Genomic DNA, 22,951 nt, shown 5'->3' with positions numbered 1-22,951 from the left:
CCAGAAGCAAAAAAAATCCTATGTTGTTGTATATATCAATTCAATTATTCACAAACCACTATATCAACTGTCTGTAAAGCTTTCTACTCATTTTAAATGGGACACTATTAAAAAACAGTGGTAAGATTTGCAGAATTGCATCAAACAAATGTGCGTGTGTGTTTTTAAATAGCTTATACAGAATTGCATTGGGAAAGTAAACACATGCATTCAATGAAGTAAACATTTTACCACTGCCCTTTTTTTTTTGGAAAACCAAGTGATTCACTCCGAGATTATAAACCCCGGGCACTGCTACCGTGAGGCAGAGTGACCCAGACAATCATGGTCTTTGCTAAGCACAAACGTCTCGAGGTGACGGCGGACGGCGACCGTCCCCTCCTGTTCAACATGTGCCGTATGTACCTGAAAATGTCCTCACGCGAGGACAAGGAAACAACACAAAGTGGCTAAGAACTACATTAGAACACAGAGCTGTACATTTGGAGCCTGAGACGACGCATGCTGAAACTATACATGCATGCATAACATTAGAGGAGACTGGTTCAGGTGGTGAGAGCTGCAGACACGTTCAAGGTTCAAGGGTCAGGTGGGGTTCCTCTCTTGGAAGTTTCACATGTAATTGTCACATGTCCCGAATCCCCCACACTTAGCCTTACATAAGAGGAGAGAGTGGCGAAAAGAAGCTTATAAGTGGTTTTTCAAAGTGCCTTAACTTCTCCCTTTTGCTGTGTCCAATCCACCGCGTAGGTGTGCGCTGCCAGGGCGTAAAGGGGTGTTGTGACGTGCGCGGTGTCGTGTCGCATTGTACGCCGCCGTGCATCAGGAGAGAGCCTCGTCCTCTCCCACATATGGCAGGTCCATGCTCCTCGTGCCGTCGCCACTCTCCTGTTTCCTAAGTAACAAAGCAGAGACGCAGCGTTTGGTTTCAGTCGCAAGCCGTGCAGAAAAAGGCCTGCTGTCGTCCCTATAGGAACTGAAACCAAGCAGTTCACTGTTATATAATACAAGGCAGCAGGCACTTAGGAGGCCGGGCAAGCTGTCGGGCTGACGTCTATCATACATTATGGCGGAAAGTGGAAAAATAAGGATAAAGCATCCTTTTTTTTGTCAAGGATGTACGCTGACATTCATTTACAGGCATGTTTTTGGACGGGAGTGAACGCCTCATGCAGGGAAAGAGTTCAAACCTAAAACCAGTGTCATTTTCAACGTATTTGTCTGTACTACACGTGTTTTAAAGGTCCAGTGTGTAACATTTAGGCAGATTTATCCATACCCATACGTATGTTTGTATAAATGTCACTTTAAAAATAAACATTTGAAGGTTTTTACAGCCTTAATTAAGACTTTTATATGCACTGCAGGTGAGGGCTTTGCTTTTAGAGGGCCACCTTCTTGTGTTGCCATGTTTCTTGAAGTGGAGAACAATATCCTTTCTGGCTACCGTACTTCTTTGTTGCACTTGAGGTAAACAGAGGAGTTCTGTTTATCCTCATTAGATGTCACTCAGCTCTTACACAGTGGACCTTAATACGGCAGTCAATATAACATATACTCAAACACTTAATCTTAACTTAAGACTGTGATCATTTGCTATAAGGATATTCTGCTCTCCTCATGCTTTACTCCTCTGAGTAACACAGTAAATACTCTTGCAGATGTTGACAGACCGTTGACAAGCTCACTGCAGCAGGATACTTAACCACTAAAAGCCACATTGATAAATACAGCTGTCTCCATCATGCAAAGTGTCGATTTAACGAAACGCGTACCACAGCAGGTACATTTTCCCTGAAGTTATTTACCTTCTTTGGTTACAATGTATGTAACAGTAGCGAACATTGCCTGCTCTGCCTTTGCTGCAGGGCAGGAGATGGGGGGTGGGGGGAGAGAAAGGGACAACAGCTGTTTACTTGACAAACATTCGCTGGCTACAGCTCTTGTTGACAGCACACTGGTGAGAGCATCATTTTTCTTTTCTGTTAAAAAGTGACTTCAAATCCTGAAGGTAGAAACTGGGGGGGGGGCTTAAAGTCTGTTGTGTTTGTGTAAACAAGCCTCACATGAGTGTTTGCCCCGAAGCGCTCAAACTGCCGCGGTCCTCTTTGCGGCCCCAGTCAAAGGGGTTCCCGAAGGAACGCTTCCTCAACATGGTTCTCACAAGGATCTTGGAAAAAAAGAAAACATAATACACAATTGAAAAAAAAAAAAAAAAACTATACCAGTAAAACAACCATCATGTTTCTTTTACAGCACCTTATTTGCCTGTATGCATGTGCCGTTGTGACATAGATCATTACACACGGTGACGGCAGATTTGACATTTCCACATTTAGCTTTGTTCAGACAGTGGGTATATGAGTTGGAAATAATGAATCTGTCTGCCCTTTCGAGTCAAGCACTAATTATAGACTTTCATACAATAAACAAAGCACAAAAAAATTTAATATTTGGCAAAAAATAAAAAAGGTAGTGTAGAACTTAACCTAAACATGAAGAAATATATATTATATTTTAAACCATTGTTAAATGAGTTCCCACAATGTCGATTAACCCTATCAGCTACACCTCACTCTCTCTATTTCTGAGTAGCGCAGCGTTGGAGAGCTCATGTCGACATTTCCACGACTGAAAACACAAAGAAACTCATCATAAAAAGTTACAGAAGTGAGTTCTCCTGCTCAAAAACCGTGGTTTCACAGTAGTTTGGCCCACTCACCCCTGTGCTGCTTGGGTATAATCACAAACACATCCTTTCTGTTCATGAAACCCAAATGGGGGCAGAATAATAAAATACAAATTTTAAGTTATGCATTGCAACTTTAAATGTAACATGGAAATAAATCAAAATGATAAAGTGAGCCAAACACCTGCTCGAATAGCACAACAAAAAGATTAAATATCAGTAAAGAAGTCAAATTTAACTTTTTCTTTTTATACCTTAGAACACAGAGCATTTCGGCGTTCTAAAATGTAGAGAGGCTACGAGAATGTGCAAAATAGAGTGTCTTATATCTTTTTCAGCACAGCCTAGGCAATCAGATGGGAAAAAATATAATTTTCTCCAATAATATAAACACACCTGAGCAAAAAGTACTCAAAATGTTTAAAATCGGATTGAATTTGTGAAATACGTCATATTCGTCGTAAGTTCACTTGGCTCGTTTTTAAGAACAAAAGGAAAAGAAAAAATGGTCTAATTTGTAACTTCTACACAATTATTGACACTTTATATCACTGCTAAAAATGCAATATAAAATGAATCATAACTTTCAGCCTTAATATGTGACCTATAAACACAAACCCCCAGGATGTCCATATGAAAAAATTGTGTATGATCATTTTCAAATGACCATGGTTGCACCTGCGGCACAAATCCGTGCCGCGTGAGCACCGAGAACTAAAACGAGAATTAAAAATAAACTATGCAGCAGTAATAAGTCAGAGAACTGGGCTATGGTGTGACTGTGATTCTCATTAAAATGAGGTTTTTGTGGGATAAAAAAAAAAATGAGGTCATGAACTCACCACTGTAGCCAGACTGGGGATGTGTTTAACAGAATTCTCCACCTCCTCCTCGGTCACCTCGATGAGCATGCAACAGTTGTCGTCCTCCGGTGGGAGGGGCTCCGCGCCGTGCCTCGTCACCCACGGGTGCACCTGGACATAAATGAACAGAACGAATGAGAAATGTTTTTTCCCGCTTAGAAAAAATGTTTCAAATGAATCAATCTCTTTCTTTTAGCACTCCTCCTTTACCTTAATCTGTGCGACTGATATCCTGCTCTCTGGGTTCTTGTCCAACATTTTCATCAACAAATCTTTGAGGTCATCTGATATGTCAGTGCTGAAATAGAAAGGAAATCAAGGCTAAAAATAAAAGTTTGGATCAGATAAATAACAGAGTTACTCATAGCAGTCACTGGGCAGTGGCGTGTTATCGACAGGAGGCGCAGGACTGACCGTTCAGGTAACACCACGGGTTGTGTCTTGATTTTCTGATGAAGACTGAGGATGCGCTCATCCATAAAGGGACACTGTGAAGAAATGGATAATTATTGGTTTTAGTGGTAGAAAAAAGCAGAGTAGAAACTGTATGAACAGAGACTCACCACTCCAAAGGCAAAGCAATAAAGTGTCACTCCCATGGCCCAAACATCCAAAGCCTTTTTGTGGAAATAAATAAATACAGAATCAATTGTATTTTAAAAAAACAACAACAAAAACCTGCATTTCTAACAAACTATCCCCAGAGGGCAGTAGTGAGCTTGGTACCTTTCCAGAGAAGTTCTTTCTGGTTTCGGAGAGTGCCTCAGGTGCAAGGAAAGCAGGAGTTCCCACTGTGCTTGTCAGGAGAGCATCAGCTCCTTCAAACTGGTTACTGACACCAAAGTCTGCTATCTTGATGTGTCCGTCTTCACCCACCAACAGGTTAGAGGGCTTGATGTCTCTGTGGATAATCCTCTGGTAATGTACTGAAGAGACAGAAAAAATATTCATTATGACAAAAAACGAAGTGCATTTGCACCTTTTGACTAATTCTTTTTTGTATCTGAGAACAAATAGGACGTGGCATCAACATTTCATATGTAAATAGAAAGAATTACGCCTACGTAGTTCCTGCTAGTGTCATATGAATCAGCTCGAAATGCATTTGCAACCAAAATAATACATGGGTGTCTCTGCTGCAGAGCCTTCTCTCAGTGCTCATGGATGACACTCGATGCAAAAACCTCTTCTCCTGTGCTGAAATTAATTAAGAGCCACAGAGATGACGTGAAATGAGCTCCGTGATTTGCTACAGATCACAGAGCAGCGAAGAGAACAGAAGGGGTTATGTAAAAGGCAGAGGACTGTGGGACAAGGTTAGCCCTTCATACATGCAGTAAGAGCATACAATATAGTATATATTGTATACTATATTGTTGATACTATAATCTTGATATCTGCAAATACATTATTTAAATGTGGGTGTTCACAACTATATATGTGCCCTAATTTAGGTATGAAAATATGAACAATGCTGACGTGGGGCTTTACAGCAAGATATTATAGAGAACTGTATAGAATAGAGAAGAAACCGTTGTTTGTGTACCGAGTGACACTGTATAAAATAGACAACAAATCATCAAGAGAAAGATAAAAACAACCTAACAACCTAACTAACCCTGTAGTCACACACTGAAGGGAAGGATAACAGGAGGTTTGGACTCACAGTACTCAATTCCCCTGAGCAGATCCTGGAAGTAAAAGCGTGCCTGGTCCTCACTGAAAGGTTTATCTGTTGGCACCTCCATCACAGCTCTGAATACATGAACACATTAACAGGTAATTAGCGATCATAAGCAATGGGATAGAGCACTTTACACTTATGAAAGAGGCTTAACTTACCCTTTCTTCACCAGCTCAAACACTGTGACAGAAACACAGATGAGGTTAGTGATAAAAGCTTTTCAGTTACCAGGACACAGAAACTAAAAACATCTTTTCAAATGACCTTCATTTATGTGTCATTGTAAGACTGTGTATGTGTGTGTGTGTGCATGTCTCTAGAAGGCTGTGTGGACCAATTGTCATGCAAACCTTTCTTTGTGAGGACATTTTGGCTGGTCCACACAACTTTAACAGGCTTTCTGAGGATGAAGACCTGATTTTAGGGTGAGTGTTATAATTAGGTTAGGGTTAGGCATTTAGTTGTGATAGTTAAGGTTAGCATAAGGGGCTAGGGAATGCATTATGTCTATGAGTGTCCACATAATGACTGCAAAACCAGCATGTGTGTGTGTGTTGACGCCTGGCTAGCAGGCCATAACGTACCCATGTACAGATGGTCCTCACTGGGGTCGTCCAAAACCTGGCAACAAATCACATGCAAATGTGGATTAGTGTAACCACACACACACAACCCTAATCATCTTTCGTTTGTTGCATGCTGAGAAAAATAAAATGCACTTCCACAGATTGTACTGTGAGCGTTGCTGATGATAATCATGAGTGGAAACCAAGGCCTTTATTACACACCACCACATTACAGGATAATGATATATGAGAAGCTGCATAATTTTTCACCATTCCATTGAGATTCCATGCGTTTACAACTACTATTACTGCTGTTTTGTAATTTGAGATAATCCCGAATCAAGAACGTTCAACTGTGTAGGGCAGAATTACACCTCTCAGTGTACAGCCTGCTGGATATGAATAGAAGAATGTTGTTCTATTAGTGGGATGACAATATGTGTATTACTTTATTTAAAGGTCCAGTATAAAATATTTAGGATGGTACACTGGTCGGAAATTAATAGACTACGGTGAGGTATATTTAAGGTAAGTATGTAATCGCTTTAAAATAAAAAGAGTTAGAATATAATAAGCCTTTTATACTCTATGTACTCAAGGCGAAGGCCTTGCTTTATAAGGGCTGCCGTCTTGTGCCGCCATGTTTCGACAGTAATCTGAAAAGAAGGGATGCTGTATTACAATTTGCAGTCCCACCACTAGATGTCACAAATTCTTCCACACCGGTCCTTTAAATGAAATACAACTAGAGGTTTTATTTTGTATACTTTCACATACTTTCCACAGACTCAATTATATTTGTCACTCATGTATTGTGTTGTAGATATTTATCTTATCCACTCTCACCTCCACTAGTTTTACGACATTGGGATGGTCCAGCTTTTTCAGGATGGCAATCTCTTGGTAGACCCGCTCCAGGGGCCCTTTGGGTTGAGCTGGACCCTCGGGGGCTGCTTTGGCTCCACGAGGAGGAGGTCTCCCTGATGGAGGGGAGGGCGGGTGGGAAAAGGTAGGATAAGAAATTAAAGATACAATAAGCAGAACAGGTATAAAGTAGTAGTAAACTGTATTCATGTGCTGCTATAGAATTAAAAGAGTCTCTGTGCTCTCTGCTCTGTTAGCCGTCTACCTCTGGCTCCACACTTACGTGGGAAACCTGCCTGTCTCATCAGCCTCTTCTTGGACAGCACTTTCATCGCCTACAGGAGAGAAAGGGAGGTGGGTTTAGATGGAGGAGCTGAGAGGGATAAAGCTAGTGGGCAAGAGGTCCATAGAACATGCTAGCAGGAAGATACAAAAAGAGTCTGATGTCTGACAGTGCTCCCACTCACACCTACACACAAATATCTCAAGGCCTAAAAATGTCACCTTGAACATCCTTTGTCTGTCTGTGACTTCGAACACTATTCACATTCATCAGGACAAAAGACTGTTCGCTTGTCGTTCTGTGTGAAAGGACTGAAATGAGCATGAAATAAGCAACTCGTGTACATTGCGTTGCTCCTCATCTTGAAGAAACTGCTTTATAGATGGCAACATACTGTATCATAATATTTATAATGTTTATTCATTTACTAATTTTCTACCCGTTTTATCCTCCACATGAGGGTCGAGGGGAGCTGGTGCTAATTCCAGCTGACTAATGGCACTTTGCCACTACACAGTCCCGCCACGGTGCGACTGTGTGTAGTGGAAAGGCGCCATATAGGAGAAAAGTGGGGGTACACTGTGGACAGGTCGCCAGTCTATTGCAGGGCCAATATATGGAGACAAACAACCATCCATTCTCACATTCACACCCACAGTCATTTTAGAGTCACCAATTAAATCCACAATTGTGTTTTTGTGGGAGGACGAAAGAGAACTGCACATACTGGGAGAAATGGTAAGAAACTCCACATAGAAAGGCCTATTATTACATTTAATGTTTAGTAAAATATCACGGGGCAAACGTCAGGCTGATTTTTACTTTAGTATAATGTGAGTCATTGCAGTAACGTTCTGCACCATTTGGAGACAGTTGAGCGGTGACTTGCTGAGGTAGCAGGATAGAAAAGCACAAATCACAACCTCAGGCCTAGATACTATAGACTTTAGAGACAGGATGCACCATACAAATAATGTTACAACATTCACAGAGGCATATAATACCCCCCCAAAAAAAGAAAAAAATTACGCACTGCAGCTTTATTTTCTTAATAACCTCAGTGCCCTAAGTTATTATGGCAATGATATAATCACTGACAGTGACATGTGAGCTTTGTCACTTGGGAGGGATATTAAAATAATTCCTACGCCACTGTCAGTATTGTGCAGCTTAATAAGAACAGTAGAACAGACAAACAGGGTAAAAGCTTGAGCTGATTTGTGATTACAGCACAACAGAGGCAAAGGCACAATTAACTGCAGACACTTTTCAAATGTGGAGTTTTCACATTAAATCACACCAGTCAATGTGATGAGGGGGCCCTGACACAGACACTATGCCTCTGTGTGCATGCGTGCGTGTGTGTGTGTGTGCCTGCATCTGAGTGACAAGTGGAAAAAACACAGACGGTGTAATCACATCTGTGTCTGCGTATGTGTGTGTGTGTGTGTGTGAAGAACTCACATAATATGTGTTGTCGTCCTCATTGTACGCCAGCTTGACAACACCGTAGGAGCCCTGGTTCAGGAGGAAGTAAATGAGAAAAGAAGCCAATAAAAATGACACTGAGCAGCTGTCAATATTCTTATTTTTTTTCCTCGTTTTTTATACAAAAAATACCACATTATGTGCAGAGCAAATGTTCAAAATACATACAGATACAGACACAGGAACAAATACACAAACACATACAGACAAGGGATGTGCGTGGGCCGACAGTGAACACTGACAGAGCACCAGCTGCTTCAAAGTGAGAACAGAAAAATTCAAATCATCGTTCCCTCTCTTTCATTTTTGATTGCAGGCTAATTAAGGAAACTGGATCTGGTTTGTGTTATCAAGCTGCCCTGCCCACACGCACACATGAAATTCAGGATGAAAACTAGGCCCAATTAGAGGCCCGTGTGCAGAAATTCACACACAAAAACAAACAGAGAGAAAGAGAGGAGGGGAGGGTGGGGGGTGCAGGCTCACTTCATGCTGGTGTGGCAGATTGGAGAATCAGCACAGAGCTACAGTCCTGGAGATAATCTGATAACAGAAATCTCTCTCTAATAAACCACTTTAACACAAAATCATTAGCATGCCTGCATAGAGTACAAGCAGAAACAAACAAGTGCTGTCTTATTAAACCCTAAATCTAAACCCACAACCCACTCACTGGCTCACTCACACTCACACACACACACTTCATTCCATCCACCAAGCTTTGCACAACCCTTAGAGAGAACTATTTATACCAGCCTCTCATCCATCTTCCAACTCTCCCATGGCCTGGTGGTTTACACAGAGTTTGGGAAATGGGGACAGCCGCGAGAGAGGATATCAGAGACTGTGACTGCATGTCCTTGATGATGTGCGCTACTTGACAGACATGCAGTGGGTGGAAAGGGAGAAGGGAAATGGAAGAGTCAGTGAAAGGGAGCAATCAGTGAGTTGTCTCTGACGGTACCTTTCCAATCTCATCTTTCAGCTTATACTGGTTGAGTTGAACACAGTCCTTGAAGAGAAAGGGAGAGAGAGAGAGAGAGAGAGAAAAAAAAACAGTGAATGGCTCCAAATCAAATCCATTCTCTTACCATCCCTAGTCGAATTTGACATTTTCATATGAAGCTCCACCGTGACAAATTCTTAATCAGAAGTCCAACCACCAAAGGTAAATGTGGATTAATGAATAGAGACAGACACATTAACGCTAATCTAATCAAATCTAATCTAATCCTGCAACAGAGTCAGAGATGGATAAGATATACTGCATTGCTCTAATGGTTTTAGAAGTATATGCATTTTGTAGTGCTCGTGATTGGAGGAAACTATGCAGTCCAGTGAAAGTGTATTATATCCTGTTATTATGGTGAGGAGCAGAATTGATTTTGAACACTGAGTACCGAGAACAAACAGAGCAGAGCAGATTCATATGCAGTGTCTAAAGCACATGTCTAAATGCAGTTTTTTTTTATTATTATTATTGTTAATGTCCATTTGCTGGAAGACTTAAGTGCTTATGAAGATGGAAAAATGATCCGCATATAGAATTGGGATACATTGTAAGTACTAAGAGCATTCCATTCATTTTAATTCACACTAAATGACTTGTAGTTGTAGGATCAGGAAAGTTCACTTTGTACGAGTGACCGGCGAACGGGGTCACACGCTATCTCTCACCAGGAGGAGCCCAGACTTGTATTACTCCTCACACTTGGTCACAAAAACACAGGTGAGAATTGACACTGGAAATGAAAATGAGATTTCATATTGCTCGTTTTCATGTCTACTGGTTTTATTGCAGCAGTGATGTTTTTTTTAATGTTGTATTGGACATGGGTTTGAGTTACCACTGCCTGTGGCTGGAATTATTTCCAGCCAATATACACTACCGTTCAAAGGTTTAGGGTCATTTCTGAAGGAAAAGCACTTTTTTTCAATGAATACAACATTAAATGAATCAGAAATACACTCTATACATTGTTAATGTGGTAAACGACTATTGTAGCTGCAAATGTCTGGTTTTTAATGGAATATGTACATATGTGTATAGAGGCCCATTTCCAGCAACCATCTCTCCAGTGTTCTAATGGTACATTGTGTTTGCTAATCGCGTTAGAAGGCTATTGGATGATTAGAAAACCCTTGTGCAATTATGTTAGCACAGCTGAGAACAGTTTTGCTGGTTCTTGAAGCGCAAAATTATTATTTATAATAATATAATAATATATAAAAGTCGGTAGTGTACTTCCCCTCTAACAGAGCATCCACCATTAATGACACTAACAGCTGACCCAACCATGGGCTATCTTCTCTGCCTCTCTCCAGCTGGTTTCTTGCGTTTTTTTCAGTTCTGCCTCAGTGTCTCATCTCCAACTGTTCCTGGGCTGTTCCCTCTCCCTTTTTTTATTTTGCAGGTTCCAGGTCACAGCCTGGCGGGTGATGTTGGATGCTAGTTTATTTAGTGTGTCCAGTCCAGCCCTCAGTTTCTCCTCAGGATTAGTTCGCCAACTGTCTCTTGTTCCGCCCTTTGCCACAGCTCATCATTAATGCTTTTTTGTGGGCACCTGATGTTAAAGATGAACCTCAGATAAGTGTCAATAAAGGTCTGAATCTCCTGTTTGTTACAATAGTTTGGTTTTTCTGCAGCTCTGAGGACTGATTTGAACATATGCATGTTCTGTGGCTGTGCTGAGCTCTCTGGACAAAATGTTCTTCGGCATGACAAAGCCTTCTCGTGCTTTTGAAATTACTTCACAGTCTGTAAGAGTCTTTAGCACTGGCTTGCAGAACGTTTTGCAGACACAATTTTCAATCTTGGCCTAATTGCAAGACATCTGCAGATTTAAGGAAGCTAAATGTAATATCAAGGTCACTTGTAATGTGCACCCAGTTAACAGGTCCATCTCGTCAAGCCTTGAACATGCATTGAGTGCGAGGAGAATCTCCAAAGAGAGACAGAGAGAGAGCAGATGAAGACGCGAGCAGTCAAACTAAAAAAGCAAGCAGACTGAGCCCTCGAAGCAACCGTCATAGCTCTGCTCAATCACAGCTTAAAAGCTCCAAAGAACAGCTTTATCCTCCACTATATTTTTTTTTACCCCGAGGTTTTTATGCTCTCTATCCCTAACCCTGTGCTTGTTTATATTCCGTACACACTCACATAATAAAGTCTGATTTGCAATATGTGTACAACGGCAATTACAGATTTAACAAATTTGCAAGAGAATCTAGTTTATTGTGTCTGTGGCATTTTTCGAGACCTTTGAATGCAGGATTTATTGTCATTTATTTTTGCAAAAAGGCCTTAATTTTGGACAGTGTAATTAACGGATCTGCAGACACCCAGTAATTAACCTGTGTGCATTTTTCCCCACATCTATATTAAGTGATTAAGTCAAAGCAAAACTGTTATTGCTAATTATAGCTACAGTACAGGACGTCTACAGGTTTCTGTGTCTATTTACAACAAGGGAAACTCAAATGACCTACATCTACTGGGACAGCGAAACCCTTACCTTCACATCCAAAAACTTCAGTCTTTACCAGCGTGCTGCTGTTTTTTTTGTTTTTTTTAAGACAAAGTCACACAGAGTTCTGCTTATTTTCAGACAAAGTGTGATGCCGTTACTGTGACAAACTTACAGATGTTTTGTAGCAAGAGCCTGGCTCTGTGAGAGCATTAGTTAATGTGTTCATTCATGTGCAATGCTTTAAGCAAAGAACAAGGGAATACACAGGTCATGTGGAGCAGAATAAATTAAGGAGCATCCATGAATTATATAATCACAAAGATTATTGCACTTGATGTCACCACATATTATCTCAATCTTTGAGAATTATTGGATCAACAAAGCATATGTTTCTGTTAGCAGCGCTCATATTTGTCCACACGTGCAACACCACACTCACTCAAACGACTTCAAAGAACTTTCACATCCATAACACAGGAAGCGGATTAAGACTCAAGGCTGGATCATACCTGGAGGTCTGTGATAGAAACACTGTGGGACTCCACAGTGGGCCGTCGGGGCAAGCGGGGCGAGGAGTGCGGTGATGTGATGGGTGAGTACGGTAATGACGGGTAAATATAGCGCCCGTTGAGTCCAGGAGAGCTGCAGGGGGACGTTGCACTTGGCGAGCGTTCCTGCAGAGACAATTTCCTGTCTGACAGGTTCAATCGTCCTCTTTGCTCCTGGCTTTCGGGGAGCAGAGCCCCTGACCGGCGAACTGTGTGGGACAGCAGGTCGCAGGACGGGGTTGAGAAGGACGCCGGCTCGGGTGTCTCAGAACTGTCCATTTCTTCTACCTGAGGTGTAAAACATCCATTTTATTCACCTAATCGCATGTACCGGTAATTCTTTACTAGGTTTATATACAACAATACACTTTGTGCTTATTTCCACTTATATTAGATATTACAATGAAGAAATACCATAACGTAACATAATTAAGATAGAACATTTTGAAAAAGTCTTGAAATGTGACATTAAAGTTATTACACTTTCCTATACAATCTTTTTCTCTTTCATTGTGAAAAGTGTTCTACACACATGGCTTAATTTCAACTACTCTAAACACTGTAGTATACACAGCATATATAGCAGAGGTGTCCAAACTTTTTTTTAACAAGGGCCAGATTTGATGTGAGAATTCAAATTTGTATTACTATAATGTATATGCAAATACACTGTTTTGTAATACAAGTAACGCAGGAGTGAAAAAAAAAATATATATATATCTGCCTATTACATCTGCATAACTGAAAGGATCGATGGATAGATTTGTCTGTCATGGCTGAGTTTCAAACACGGAACTCTGGTTTCAAAGCGCAACTCCATACCAGATGAGCTAATTGGGATGCCATAAGTAATACATTATAAAACTGAAGCTGCGGGCCATACAAAATCTGACCATGGGTCGTGATTGGCCCGTGGGCTGGATTTGGACATGCCTGATATTTAGTATATGCCAGACCTGTATGTGGCGCTGTAGCGCTGCCACAAAAACACACTAAAAAACGAAGAAGACATGAAGCATATGCATGAAGCGTTTGCTCTGTGAGCAAAGGTGAGGTTAAGATTTGATAAGAGAGGTGGGGCTGTGAGGCATGATGACATCATCGTTTTCCTAAGAAATAACACTAAAACGCAACGGTTGTTGTTTTGAGTGTTTTTCACTCTGGGACCCCCATTTTTCAACAAATATAGTGTTTAAGGGCTCCCAAAAGTCTTTTCTGTGTTGATAAAAAACTGATGTGATAAAAAAAAAACTTTGACAGATTCTCTTGAACTTGTTCTCCTGTGTCTGGGCCCTTACCTCCTCCTCCCCAGTCTCAGGTCTGCTGGGTTCGTACTCGGTGATCACAATGAGGGACTCCATGGGATCCGGTGACGGCGTCTGGGGGTGGCCGGTCAAAGGCGGAGCAGGGCAGCTGCACAGCAGGTCAGGTAGAGGTTGTGAGGGGAGCACGGGGGGCGCATGGCTGCCACAAGATGCCGGTGGCTCAGCAGAGGGCCAGGGGGTTACGTGACAAGGATACATTGTGGCTTTTTGAGAAGACTGATAACCAGTGCTCCATCAGATGAGAACCACGGTGAGAATGGGTCCTAAGACACAAGAGCAGACATTTTAAGAGAAGGAAATATATTGGATAATGGATAAGGCTCCATCTAAGGCTCACTGCCAAAGGATGACACTGGAATATGTTGCTTTGGACTGTCTGACGTGTAAACTACACAGCAAGGATGATGTTTTTTTGGTAAAACATGGAAACCATTTCTGTCTGATCATTTCTACTATTCTTGCAAGTGGGTTTGTATCATAGCTGAGAATGATCTGCCCTCTCACCTGTATAAATTCAAATTTAAATTTGTTTGTGAGCCAAATGCATGATTGTTTGTTTGTTTGTTTTTTTGTCGTATGCATTTTATCTGACAGGAATAAATGCCTCCTGATTTACCCTGAACATTTAAATTAATATAATTAATATGTGGAGGTTAAAACTGTTAATTAATCCATATGAAGCATCTGTGAAAATCTGATTTTTCTTTTCTCAGCATGTTCTGTTAGGTGCTAATTAATGCAGGCAATTGCATCTCATATGAAATAGTTCACCTCTTAAAGGAATCACGTGATATTTCTATCAAAGCAATGGCTCAGTCTGCTTTTGATGCCAGTCACGCAACATGAACAAATAGACATAAACATTATCAGCAAACAAAATATAGCAGCTAAACAAAACCCTTTTTACATAATTTGAAGAGGGCCATCTCCATCTCCATGATCACTCAGTCAATTATCTGCTTATTATCTTTGAGAGGGATGGAGAGAGTGGAGACAGTGTGGAGCGAAAGAAAGAAAGACACCGAGATATTTTCCTTGGTTTTTCGTTGTTGGTTTTGACAAAGCAGTGGTGGTGGTGGCGTCAGTGTGTGGGAGCTGAGGAAAAAAATCTCACAGATGCAGGAAAACAAAAGGACGCATTAAGAAAAACAGACTCTGGGAGCTCCAGCCATGTTCAGAATAAGGACCATGTGTGGGAAGAGACACCCACTACAGGTGGCCTCTCTACCTTCATCAACAGCCTATAAATAATTATGTTAAATAATAATAAAAAGAAAGAAAAAAAACACACACAAAACGACTCATATCAAGCAATATTGTCTCATGGTCACAGTTTCCAGATATTGCAAACAGGAGTGCTGCTTATCACTAGCACAGGTCAAGAATAAGATTACTGATCTAGTTGACTTCCGAATCGAGTGCATTGAGTTGAGTCAGATCCTAGTTGATAAAAGCAGATAAAAAAAAAGGTAATGAAATACAATTAGACCGTTAAGATCCATCATCACTGCCACCAAAGCAACACTGTGTGCCTAGAAAAGTAAATTTAGCCTTGTGAAGAAACTCAGAGATGTGACTGCTGACTTGCAATTCACCAGCTACAGACGGCTTTTTATATCTACTTAAGAGCAAACTACACTTACCAAACCTACTTTGATCACAGATTAAAAAGTAAAGCACACATTAGGGGGCCAGTTTCCATTCCCTTGCAGAGGTTCATGTGCTGAGAATGATGTTTTTGACGGTATAAAGACATTTCACTTGTCTTATGACGCAAGTGCAAATCTCAATTGCAACACAGCAGAGTCGAGAGAGTATTTAACGATGTCTTCATTCGTCTTTTCAAAAATCTTTGAGCACCATGAAAGTTAGAATTCTGAGGGAAAAAGTGACATTAATCTCAGAATTCATGACGGTAATTTTATACATGTGGCCCTAATACTCTTCCATACATTTTCATGTGGGGTTGAGCGTGACAAAGTCAGAAGCGATATTTTTAGCACTTTACTCCTGGTGAGTCATACATTTATAAAACCAGAAACCTATGTTAGCCTAGCACTTATCACAATGTGCTTTCTGATATTAAAATCAGGTCATGTGACACGCCAAGTACAGGTGGGAACACTCCCAATAAATTCATCCATCTTCCATCATATCCTCTCACCAAACACCACCACATTTGAAAGGGTGGTTCGAGAACACATACATGTGGCAACATTTCCTGAATCTGTCTTCAGGACACATTAGAGACTGAGGTCAACAGGATATTTTACACTAATCTGTGCTTATGCCTTGTTTTAATTTGATTTGTAGCCATTAAATCAAATCAAATTAAAACAATAATGACCAAACAGCTGGGGAAAGTTACAAACTTCCCTGATCCCTGGTGATCACCGCAGTTCAATGAGAACTAACAGTTCGACTTGAGCCTCGTGAAAAGCCAACAGATGCTGCCGCGCTCCAGATGCCATCCTGTGGCTCTTAGGATAACAAAGGTCACATGACCCGACCTGCGCTATCATGGGCAGGAGGGGGGTGAGGACTTATCAGAGCTTGTGGGGGGTCCAAGTCCATGTAGAGCATTAATACCAACAGAGAAACGCAGTAGTACAAGTACATCACAGGGCCATCTGGAGCAGCGGAGGATGCCCCAGCTTCATTAAAAGATCAACAGGACAACCCTGTCAGTGATCTGTGGAGCTGTGCAGGAGATAAGCTGCTGTAAATGGAGGGATGAGCGTCCTTGTCTTAGTCAACGGCCGTGTTATCAGTTGACAGTGACACAAAGATTTGACCTGTAACCACAGCACTGAATCCAAAAATACCCCAAAGTTTGACATGGTCAAGGAATACTCCTTTCAATTCATAAAGGAAGTTAAAAGACTACAACATAAAAATGTCCACTGTGATATCTCAAGGTCATGTTTTCTGAATAAAATTTGAAGGTCAAAAATAACTTTCCCTTGAACGAGATTGACGAACGACTCATCAATACTATCAACACAAAAATCAAACCATTCAGTGGAATTATTGAGTCATATAAGATTAATCAAACCTTGAATATCTGTAAGATATTCTATGCCTGAGGGTCAACAGAATAAGTTCTGGGACCACCCCCTGGGGGGGCGCTGGTTCAAGTCCCACTCTCGACAGTGACCTTTTGTCAGTTTTGCTGAGTGGTCTAAGATGTTGCCTTTGGGTCCCAACTTTTTCTAGGGGGGCGCGCTATATTGTGACATAATATCAATAATATAACTGATATTATTATGTTATTATGTCAGTTTGGTCTCACCCACTGCCTTTGGGCATCAGCCTCCTTTGGGGTCGCTGGTTCGATACCCACTGACAGGAACTGTATGCCAGTTTGGCTGAGCGGTCTCAGAAGCTGCCAGTTATATGAATTTGGTGATATATCGTCGTACTTCCTCGTGCAATACGAGAATCGATATATCCCATCAAAAATAATGAGGCAAACCTGGCCAATGAAGAGGGCATTTACAGCAGGATAATGGCAGAGAAACCCCATCCACGACCAATACATAGACTTTATGCACTTTCTTCTCTATTTTTTTAATAAACATAGAAATCCTGCACTATGTGATTGCCATGCAATATATTGATTATCACAGAATCGTTGTATTGGAATACTATTGGTATCGTGGACCATGTATCGCGTATCGTATCGTGACGTAACGTGATTCGCACCGCTATTAATGACACTAATCACATTCAGTAAATGAATACAAACATTTTCAGACCACAGCATGTTGACTTTGAGTACATAACACACTGACTGGTTCCCCTTAAATAAACCTCAGGCGCCTCCACTCAGTGTGGTTGTGGTTGACTTTACTCACATTAACACAATTTGTTCTCAATAATTATCCCAAATTGACAAGAAAACGGTTAGTATTGTGCTCCACGCGGATTAGCTAGCGTTAGCACCTGTTTCTTCTTCTTCTGTCAAGATACAGATGTTTGTCCGGCAGCCGGAGTCAAGTGATGCTAGTGTGGAGGCTGAGAAACGCCCGATTAAAAAAAAAAAAAAAACAAGACCACACACCAGAGCACATGCTGTGTAAATGTGAAATAAAAATTCAACATACCTCAACGCGCTACTTCGGCCAACAATTCCCAGTTATTATGAGATTCCTTCTCCTTTTTTTAATAGCAGCCGTTGTGAGCAGCAGTCTGCGGAAAAGCGGCTCGAGCTAAAGCTAGCTGTATATGTGTGTGCGCGTGTGTGTGTGTGTGTGTGTAGCGGAGACTGTAGGACTGACCAATCCAGCGGAGAGACGCGGGTCCCGTGCCTCACATGGAGGAAGTGTTGACAAAACAAGCGGTGTGGTAATTTAACATTTTAGCATATGCGTTTACCTACAAAAACACCCACATACAATGACACAACGTACGGCCGCCATTTGTTCCCGTCTGTGTTGTACTCACGACCCCAAAATAAAACATTGTGTGCTTTTTCTTGCCGAGTTATGTCTTCAGGAAGTTTGTAGCTGACTAGCTCCCCCATATGGTGAAAGTGAAGGTTGCAATCTGAGGTTAAAGCAGCTATATGTATGTATATATATATATATATATATATATATATATATATATATATATATATATATATATATTTTTACATCGTCTTTTAAAGCATTTTAAGAGACAAAAAATATGTCAATGAGACACTGAAACCTAGTACCACTATTAATATTATTTGTTCAAAATGCAGCCCACGAGAGAGGAAAGGAATTGAGCTTGTAACTGGAAGGTTGCTGGTTCAAATCCCAGGAAAGTCCTAGGGCTGGGGTGTCACAATCCCTGTTCTACCCTGACTACTGCTTGTGTTCACGTCTAGTATGGAATACAGTCAACAATTCAACAACTTGTGAGCAAAATAATTCATTCTAATTGAATCATATATAATGTAACAGGTGTCTCATCACACTTCAGAGTTTCATTATAAATTTAAGTCATTTTTTCAATAAATGTAGTTCTATGGCCCATAAAGTATCCCATAAAATGTTGATCTGTGTTAATATCAAACCCAAAATCAACATCCCCAAATGTCTTGTCACTAAAACACAGATAATGTGTTTGTTCAAGGGTTAAAAAAAGACGATATTCAAATTCATGAAATTGAAGACTCAAGAGTTGCCATCTTCTGAGGACATAAATTAGGTTATGGACCAAGGAATAAACTGATTTAGGCAGTGATCCAGATACAGGATGATTTTTCTAAGTTGACATTGTGAGAGGTGTGACAGGATTTTTTTTGGCAAAACCATCATGAATTAGTACCTCATGTACATACTGTTATCATTTGTTATAGTATTAGTGTCATGTACAAATACAAGGTGTCAAATGGAAATGTTTATTTTCATAAAAAAATTAAAGCAAAGCAGTAAACTGCAAAGCACATGACTTCAAACATTATCCAAGATATCCAATCAAACGAAACGATTAAAAAAAAAAAAACTCGGACTATACAATGGAACAATCTTAACACAGATATAGAAGTTATCGCCTTTTCTGGAAGATATTTCCTCTTCCCATTCCACCACGGCCTCTGCCTCTTGCAGCCACTGAAAAACACAAAAAAAACAAAAAGGGTTATAAATCACAGAGACGGGATGTGGCAGCAGTCACATCAGAGGTCACAGAAATCTCAAAACAAAATCAAATCAAGCTTTATTGTCATTCAGCTCACTATAAAACTTTAGTGCAGGCAGAATGAGAGCGTTTCTCCAGGAAACAAATCTCTGGCTTTATATAGATATAATACGTTTAGTATATATAGACATATTGAGACAAGTCTGATTTTGTAGCCTTGAGACACATTATTAAGAACATCTAAAAATAAGAATTCAATACACTCCCCGACACAACAGCCTGAACACAGGTCAGCAGAAGTGAAACAATGCCTCTTTATCATAGTCCCAATGCTGGAACAGGATATGGTTCAAAGCACAGTTATTTTAAAATTACAACACACGTGAGACCATTATTGTATAAACAAATTACAGCATGTCCTTGTTTGACATTTTAATACAATTGTGTAGTTTATACTGTGGCTTTTAAGAGAAAATAATCAAATCAGCCTGCTGCTCTGCAGGCTAGTGATCCCATTGTGATAAAAACACAAGTTTCAGAAAAAGTTTCACATATAAACAAACAAAAGTAGTATAATTAAATTGCGAAAAAGTAACTAATTTGTTTACTACATGGGTGGAAAACATTTTCCCTAATTTTAAAAGATCCTCGATGTAAAATTGAGTTGAATAAATGTTCCTTTGGGCAGAAATTGTCAAATAATTATACTTGAGTGTTTTATAATGATCCTAAATTAGCCCTTTATATTTATATTAGGAGACAGGTCATCTCTATAAGAGGCCACCATCTTTTTTGTTACACCTTTTGAGTTAAGATGAGTGAAGGAAAAATAAAATATCCAGGCACTTGCACATTCCAACTCACCTTGTGCTTTGAGAATAGCTGCCTTGCCCCTTCCAGCGCCAGATCCCTGGTTCTTGTTCTTCATACTCTTTAACATAGGGGCATTCTTTAACATGTCAGGTAAGATCAGGAAGCGGATCTTGCTGCCACGAATGTAGACTTGCTCCAACTGTGCCACCCGGCCATCACGATAAGTTACAGTGATATTGGACATCTGTAGTGAAGGAAGAACATACTTAAATTTCATAGCCATAACAGATAAATTACATCCCGTTTACTTCATTTATGACTATTGTGGACAGTTTATTACTCCAGACCAACCTGGCAGTTCATATTGTCCTCAGCCTCAATCAGCTTGCCCCTGTACACTTCTCCAGTGTTGGTCTCACAGGTCACGATGTGGCCTTCTGCTTCATGCAGAACTTTGATGGGTACGCCAATGGACATTTTCACCGGTTTGCCTGAAATACAACAGTGTGAAACGTTTAACAAGTGCTTGATGTTTTTCTGCCCATACTTTAAGTTGTATAACTTTTAGTTTTTCCAATTTTCACTCCAGAACAATCAAATAAAAAATGTTTAATTTTGAAATGTAGTGTTTCGGAATTAGGCATTAACCACTAAAAAAAAATAATCTTACTGATTATACATCAATTGGCAAATATTTGATCGTTAATTTATTGAGCATATAAGCTCTCTTTATAAATGAATGTTTGGTGGGGTTTTTTTTGCTCTACGTAAAAGGAAATTAAATGAATAACTTTGGTTTGTGGACAAAACAGCTTCATTTCAAGTTTTTGGGTAACACAAAGCAACATATTTCTGGACCAAATGGCTTATTAATAGAAAACCATTGGCAGGTGAATACATTATGAAAATAAACAGTTGCAGCCCAATAAATTAATTTTGAAGAACAGGCATTACACACACACACACACACATACATATATAAATATATAAATAATTTTTCTATATATATATATATATATATATATTTCTATAATTTCGTTATATGTTCTTCTGTCTCGTTTTCTGTTTGGAATAGTAACTGCACTTTGTCTGAAATAAATATGAACATAAATATAAAGCCGAATAATGTTGGTTTATGGTCAAAACAAGACATTCGAGAACACCAACATTACCAGTTTACTAGATCAGAGACTTACCGGACAAAAGAAAAATGGTATTTTTGTCATCTCAAATTAATGCTTCCAGAATGTAAATATAGCTACTGCTGCCTGTGAAATGCCAAAAATGTTTCGGTCTTTTTGTCAACCACATTTGTGCTCCATTAACTGTAATTGCGACACTAGAACGTGACAGAATTAGCGGCTGGTATTACAAAAGTTACATTGATTTGATTAACGCTCGCATTGGATGTGGTGTGACGATAGTAAACCTATAAACTCGATGAAATTGTGACTTCCTTAAGTGCAGAAGCAGAATGCTAAGCTAGCTAAATTAGCCACATTAGCGTGCTATGCTACGTGAACAATAACCAAGTTAACTAACAGGAGCCGAACCATCCATATAACTCCGAGCTTGTTGCGTGTACAGACCAAAGTCGATCCGAAAATAAAAAAGGGCATTTTATAGCAATTGTGGCTGGTTCTATAGTATACAACTGAGCCGAGCTCAGAAAACAGACGGAGCCATGTTGGCTCAGTGAATGAATGAGCTTCTGTGGACACACAAACACCGAACATCGTTGTTAGACAAATATTTATAAATCAGTCATGTTCAAAATTACACACATTTACCTTGATTCTGTGTCGGGAGCGGGTTTCTTTGTTGTTTTACTCTGGACTGTGCAACGTGCTCTTGTCGATTTCGCGTCCCTTTTTGAGCCTTTTTCCGCCTTCCCACAATGCCTCGATAGTTCAAAGGAGTGCTTCCGGTGTCTACCCGTGGTGCATTGTGGGGCTTATAGTTTTTTTGGTGTTCTGGCCCAGGTTTCGGCCTGTCATCATTTTACAAGGAAAGTTGTGAAAGGAACAACGGTCAAAAAAAAAAAAAAAAAAAAGTTTTATAAAAAGCATGTGTTGACTGCGTGACATGACCCAAATTGTAATACATGTCTGCCAGAATAGTGTACTATGTGTACTGTTTGTGTAGTTCTTCAGAACATCATGCCATCATGGACTGAGGTCTCATCCTGAACTATGTTCTATGTAAATTATTAATTTACTTTATTATGTAGATCAGTGATTCCCAAATTGTGAATTCTTGCACCAGAATTCACAATCATAATTGTGACAAGAGCGCATTTGCCCACTTTTTCCAACATAGGCAAGTCATTTTCCTGAGATATAATGTACAATATCTTAGATGACTGAATCCCAACCTTGTGTTACCAATGTTGTTTTAAAAAATACACACACATTCATCAGGAAAAGGCTGGGAAACAACCAGGAATTAGTAATGTGTAAAAACAAACCCCCCACATCTTAAAATTAGATTATTTGTTCATCTATCCTTTATTCATTTGAATACACATCTACATCACCACAAAGTGCAAAAATAAAAAGCAACCATCATAGAGTTTTGGAATAAATACAGTGCTCATGCTGAAAACATACCCATATATGTTTTTTTTTCCCTGCAGACTCGTCTCTGGGATTGGTTTAAAGCACATTAGTGTCGCTAAATGTAGGTCTTTCTCACAGAGGAAGGGCTTTTTAATGAGGAAAGTGAAGGCATAATGGCATAATAAAAGAC

The 22,951-nt window shown here is 40.1% G+C and overlaps 2 protein-coding genes across 2 annotated transcripts; both read right to left on the bottom strand.

Annotated features, from left to right (window-relative positions):
• Positions 1–822: 822 nt before the first annotated feature.
• camkk2 (calcium/calmodulin-dependent protein kinase kinase 2) lies at positions 823–13,978 on the bottom strand (the record flags this gene model as incomplete). Its single annotated transcript, XM_083902683.1, has 17 exons — positions 823–895; positions 1,809–1,862; positions 2,067–2,170; positions 3,532–3,663; positions 3,763–3,850; positions 3,967–4,040; positions 4,116–4,169; positions 4,279–4,478; positions 5,219–5,307; positions 5,395–5,416; positions 5,821–5,857; positions 6,649–6,782; positions 6,950–7,001; positions 8,414–8,467; positions 9,402–9,449; positions 12,417–12,743; positions 13,754–13,978. The coding sequence occupies 17 exons, from the start codon at positions 13,976–13,978 to the stop codon at positions 823–825; spliced, it is 1,767 nt and encodes a 588-aa protein (XP_083758809.1).
• Positions 13,979–19,244: 5,266 nt separating this feature from the next.
• snrpd3l (small nuclear ribonucleoprotein D3 polypeptide, like) lies at positions 19,245–22,098 on the bottom strand. Its single transcript, XM_083902755.1, has 4 exons — positions 21,994–22,098; positions 20,555–20,694; positions 20,255–20,447; positions 19,245–19,362 (listed from the first exon to the last, which is right to left on the bottom strand). Exons 2-4 carry the CDS (start codon positions 20,678–20,680, stop codon positions 19,298–19,300), a joined length of 384 nt encoding a protein of 127 aa, XP_083758881.1. The 5' UTR covers positions 20,681–20,694; positions 21,994–22,098; the 3' UTR covers positions 19,245–19,297.
• Between the last annotated feature and the right edge of the window lie 853 nt (positions 22,099–22,951).

The sequence above is a fragment of the Microchirus variegatus genome (genome assembly GCF_963457635.1).
Source record: "Microchirus variegatus genome assembly, chromosome: 16".
NCBI classification, from domain to species: domain Eukaryota; kingdom Metazoa; phylum Chordata; class Actinopteri; order Pleuronectiformes; family Soleidae; genus Microchirus; species Microchirus variegatus.
The sequence above is the reverse complement of the archived record's forward strand: the minus strand, read 5'-3'. Positions and strand labels throughout refer to the sequence as shown.

Coding starts and splice junctions, on each gene's coding strand:
- snrpd3l (XM_083902755.1), bottom strand. CDS start 20,680: ATGTCCATTGGCGTACCCATCAAAGTTCTGCATGAAGCAGAAGGCCAC. Junction 20,448..20,554: donor AGGACAATATGAACTGCCAG/GTTGGTCTGGAG, acceptor CCTTCACTACAG/ATGTCCAATATCACTGTAAC. Junction 19,363..20,254: donor AGCTATTCTCAAAGCACAAG/GTGAGTTGGAAT, acceptor TGTGTTTTTCAG/TGGCTGCAAGAGGCAGAGGC.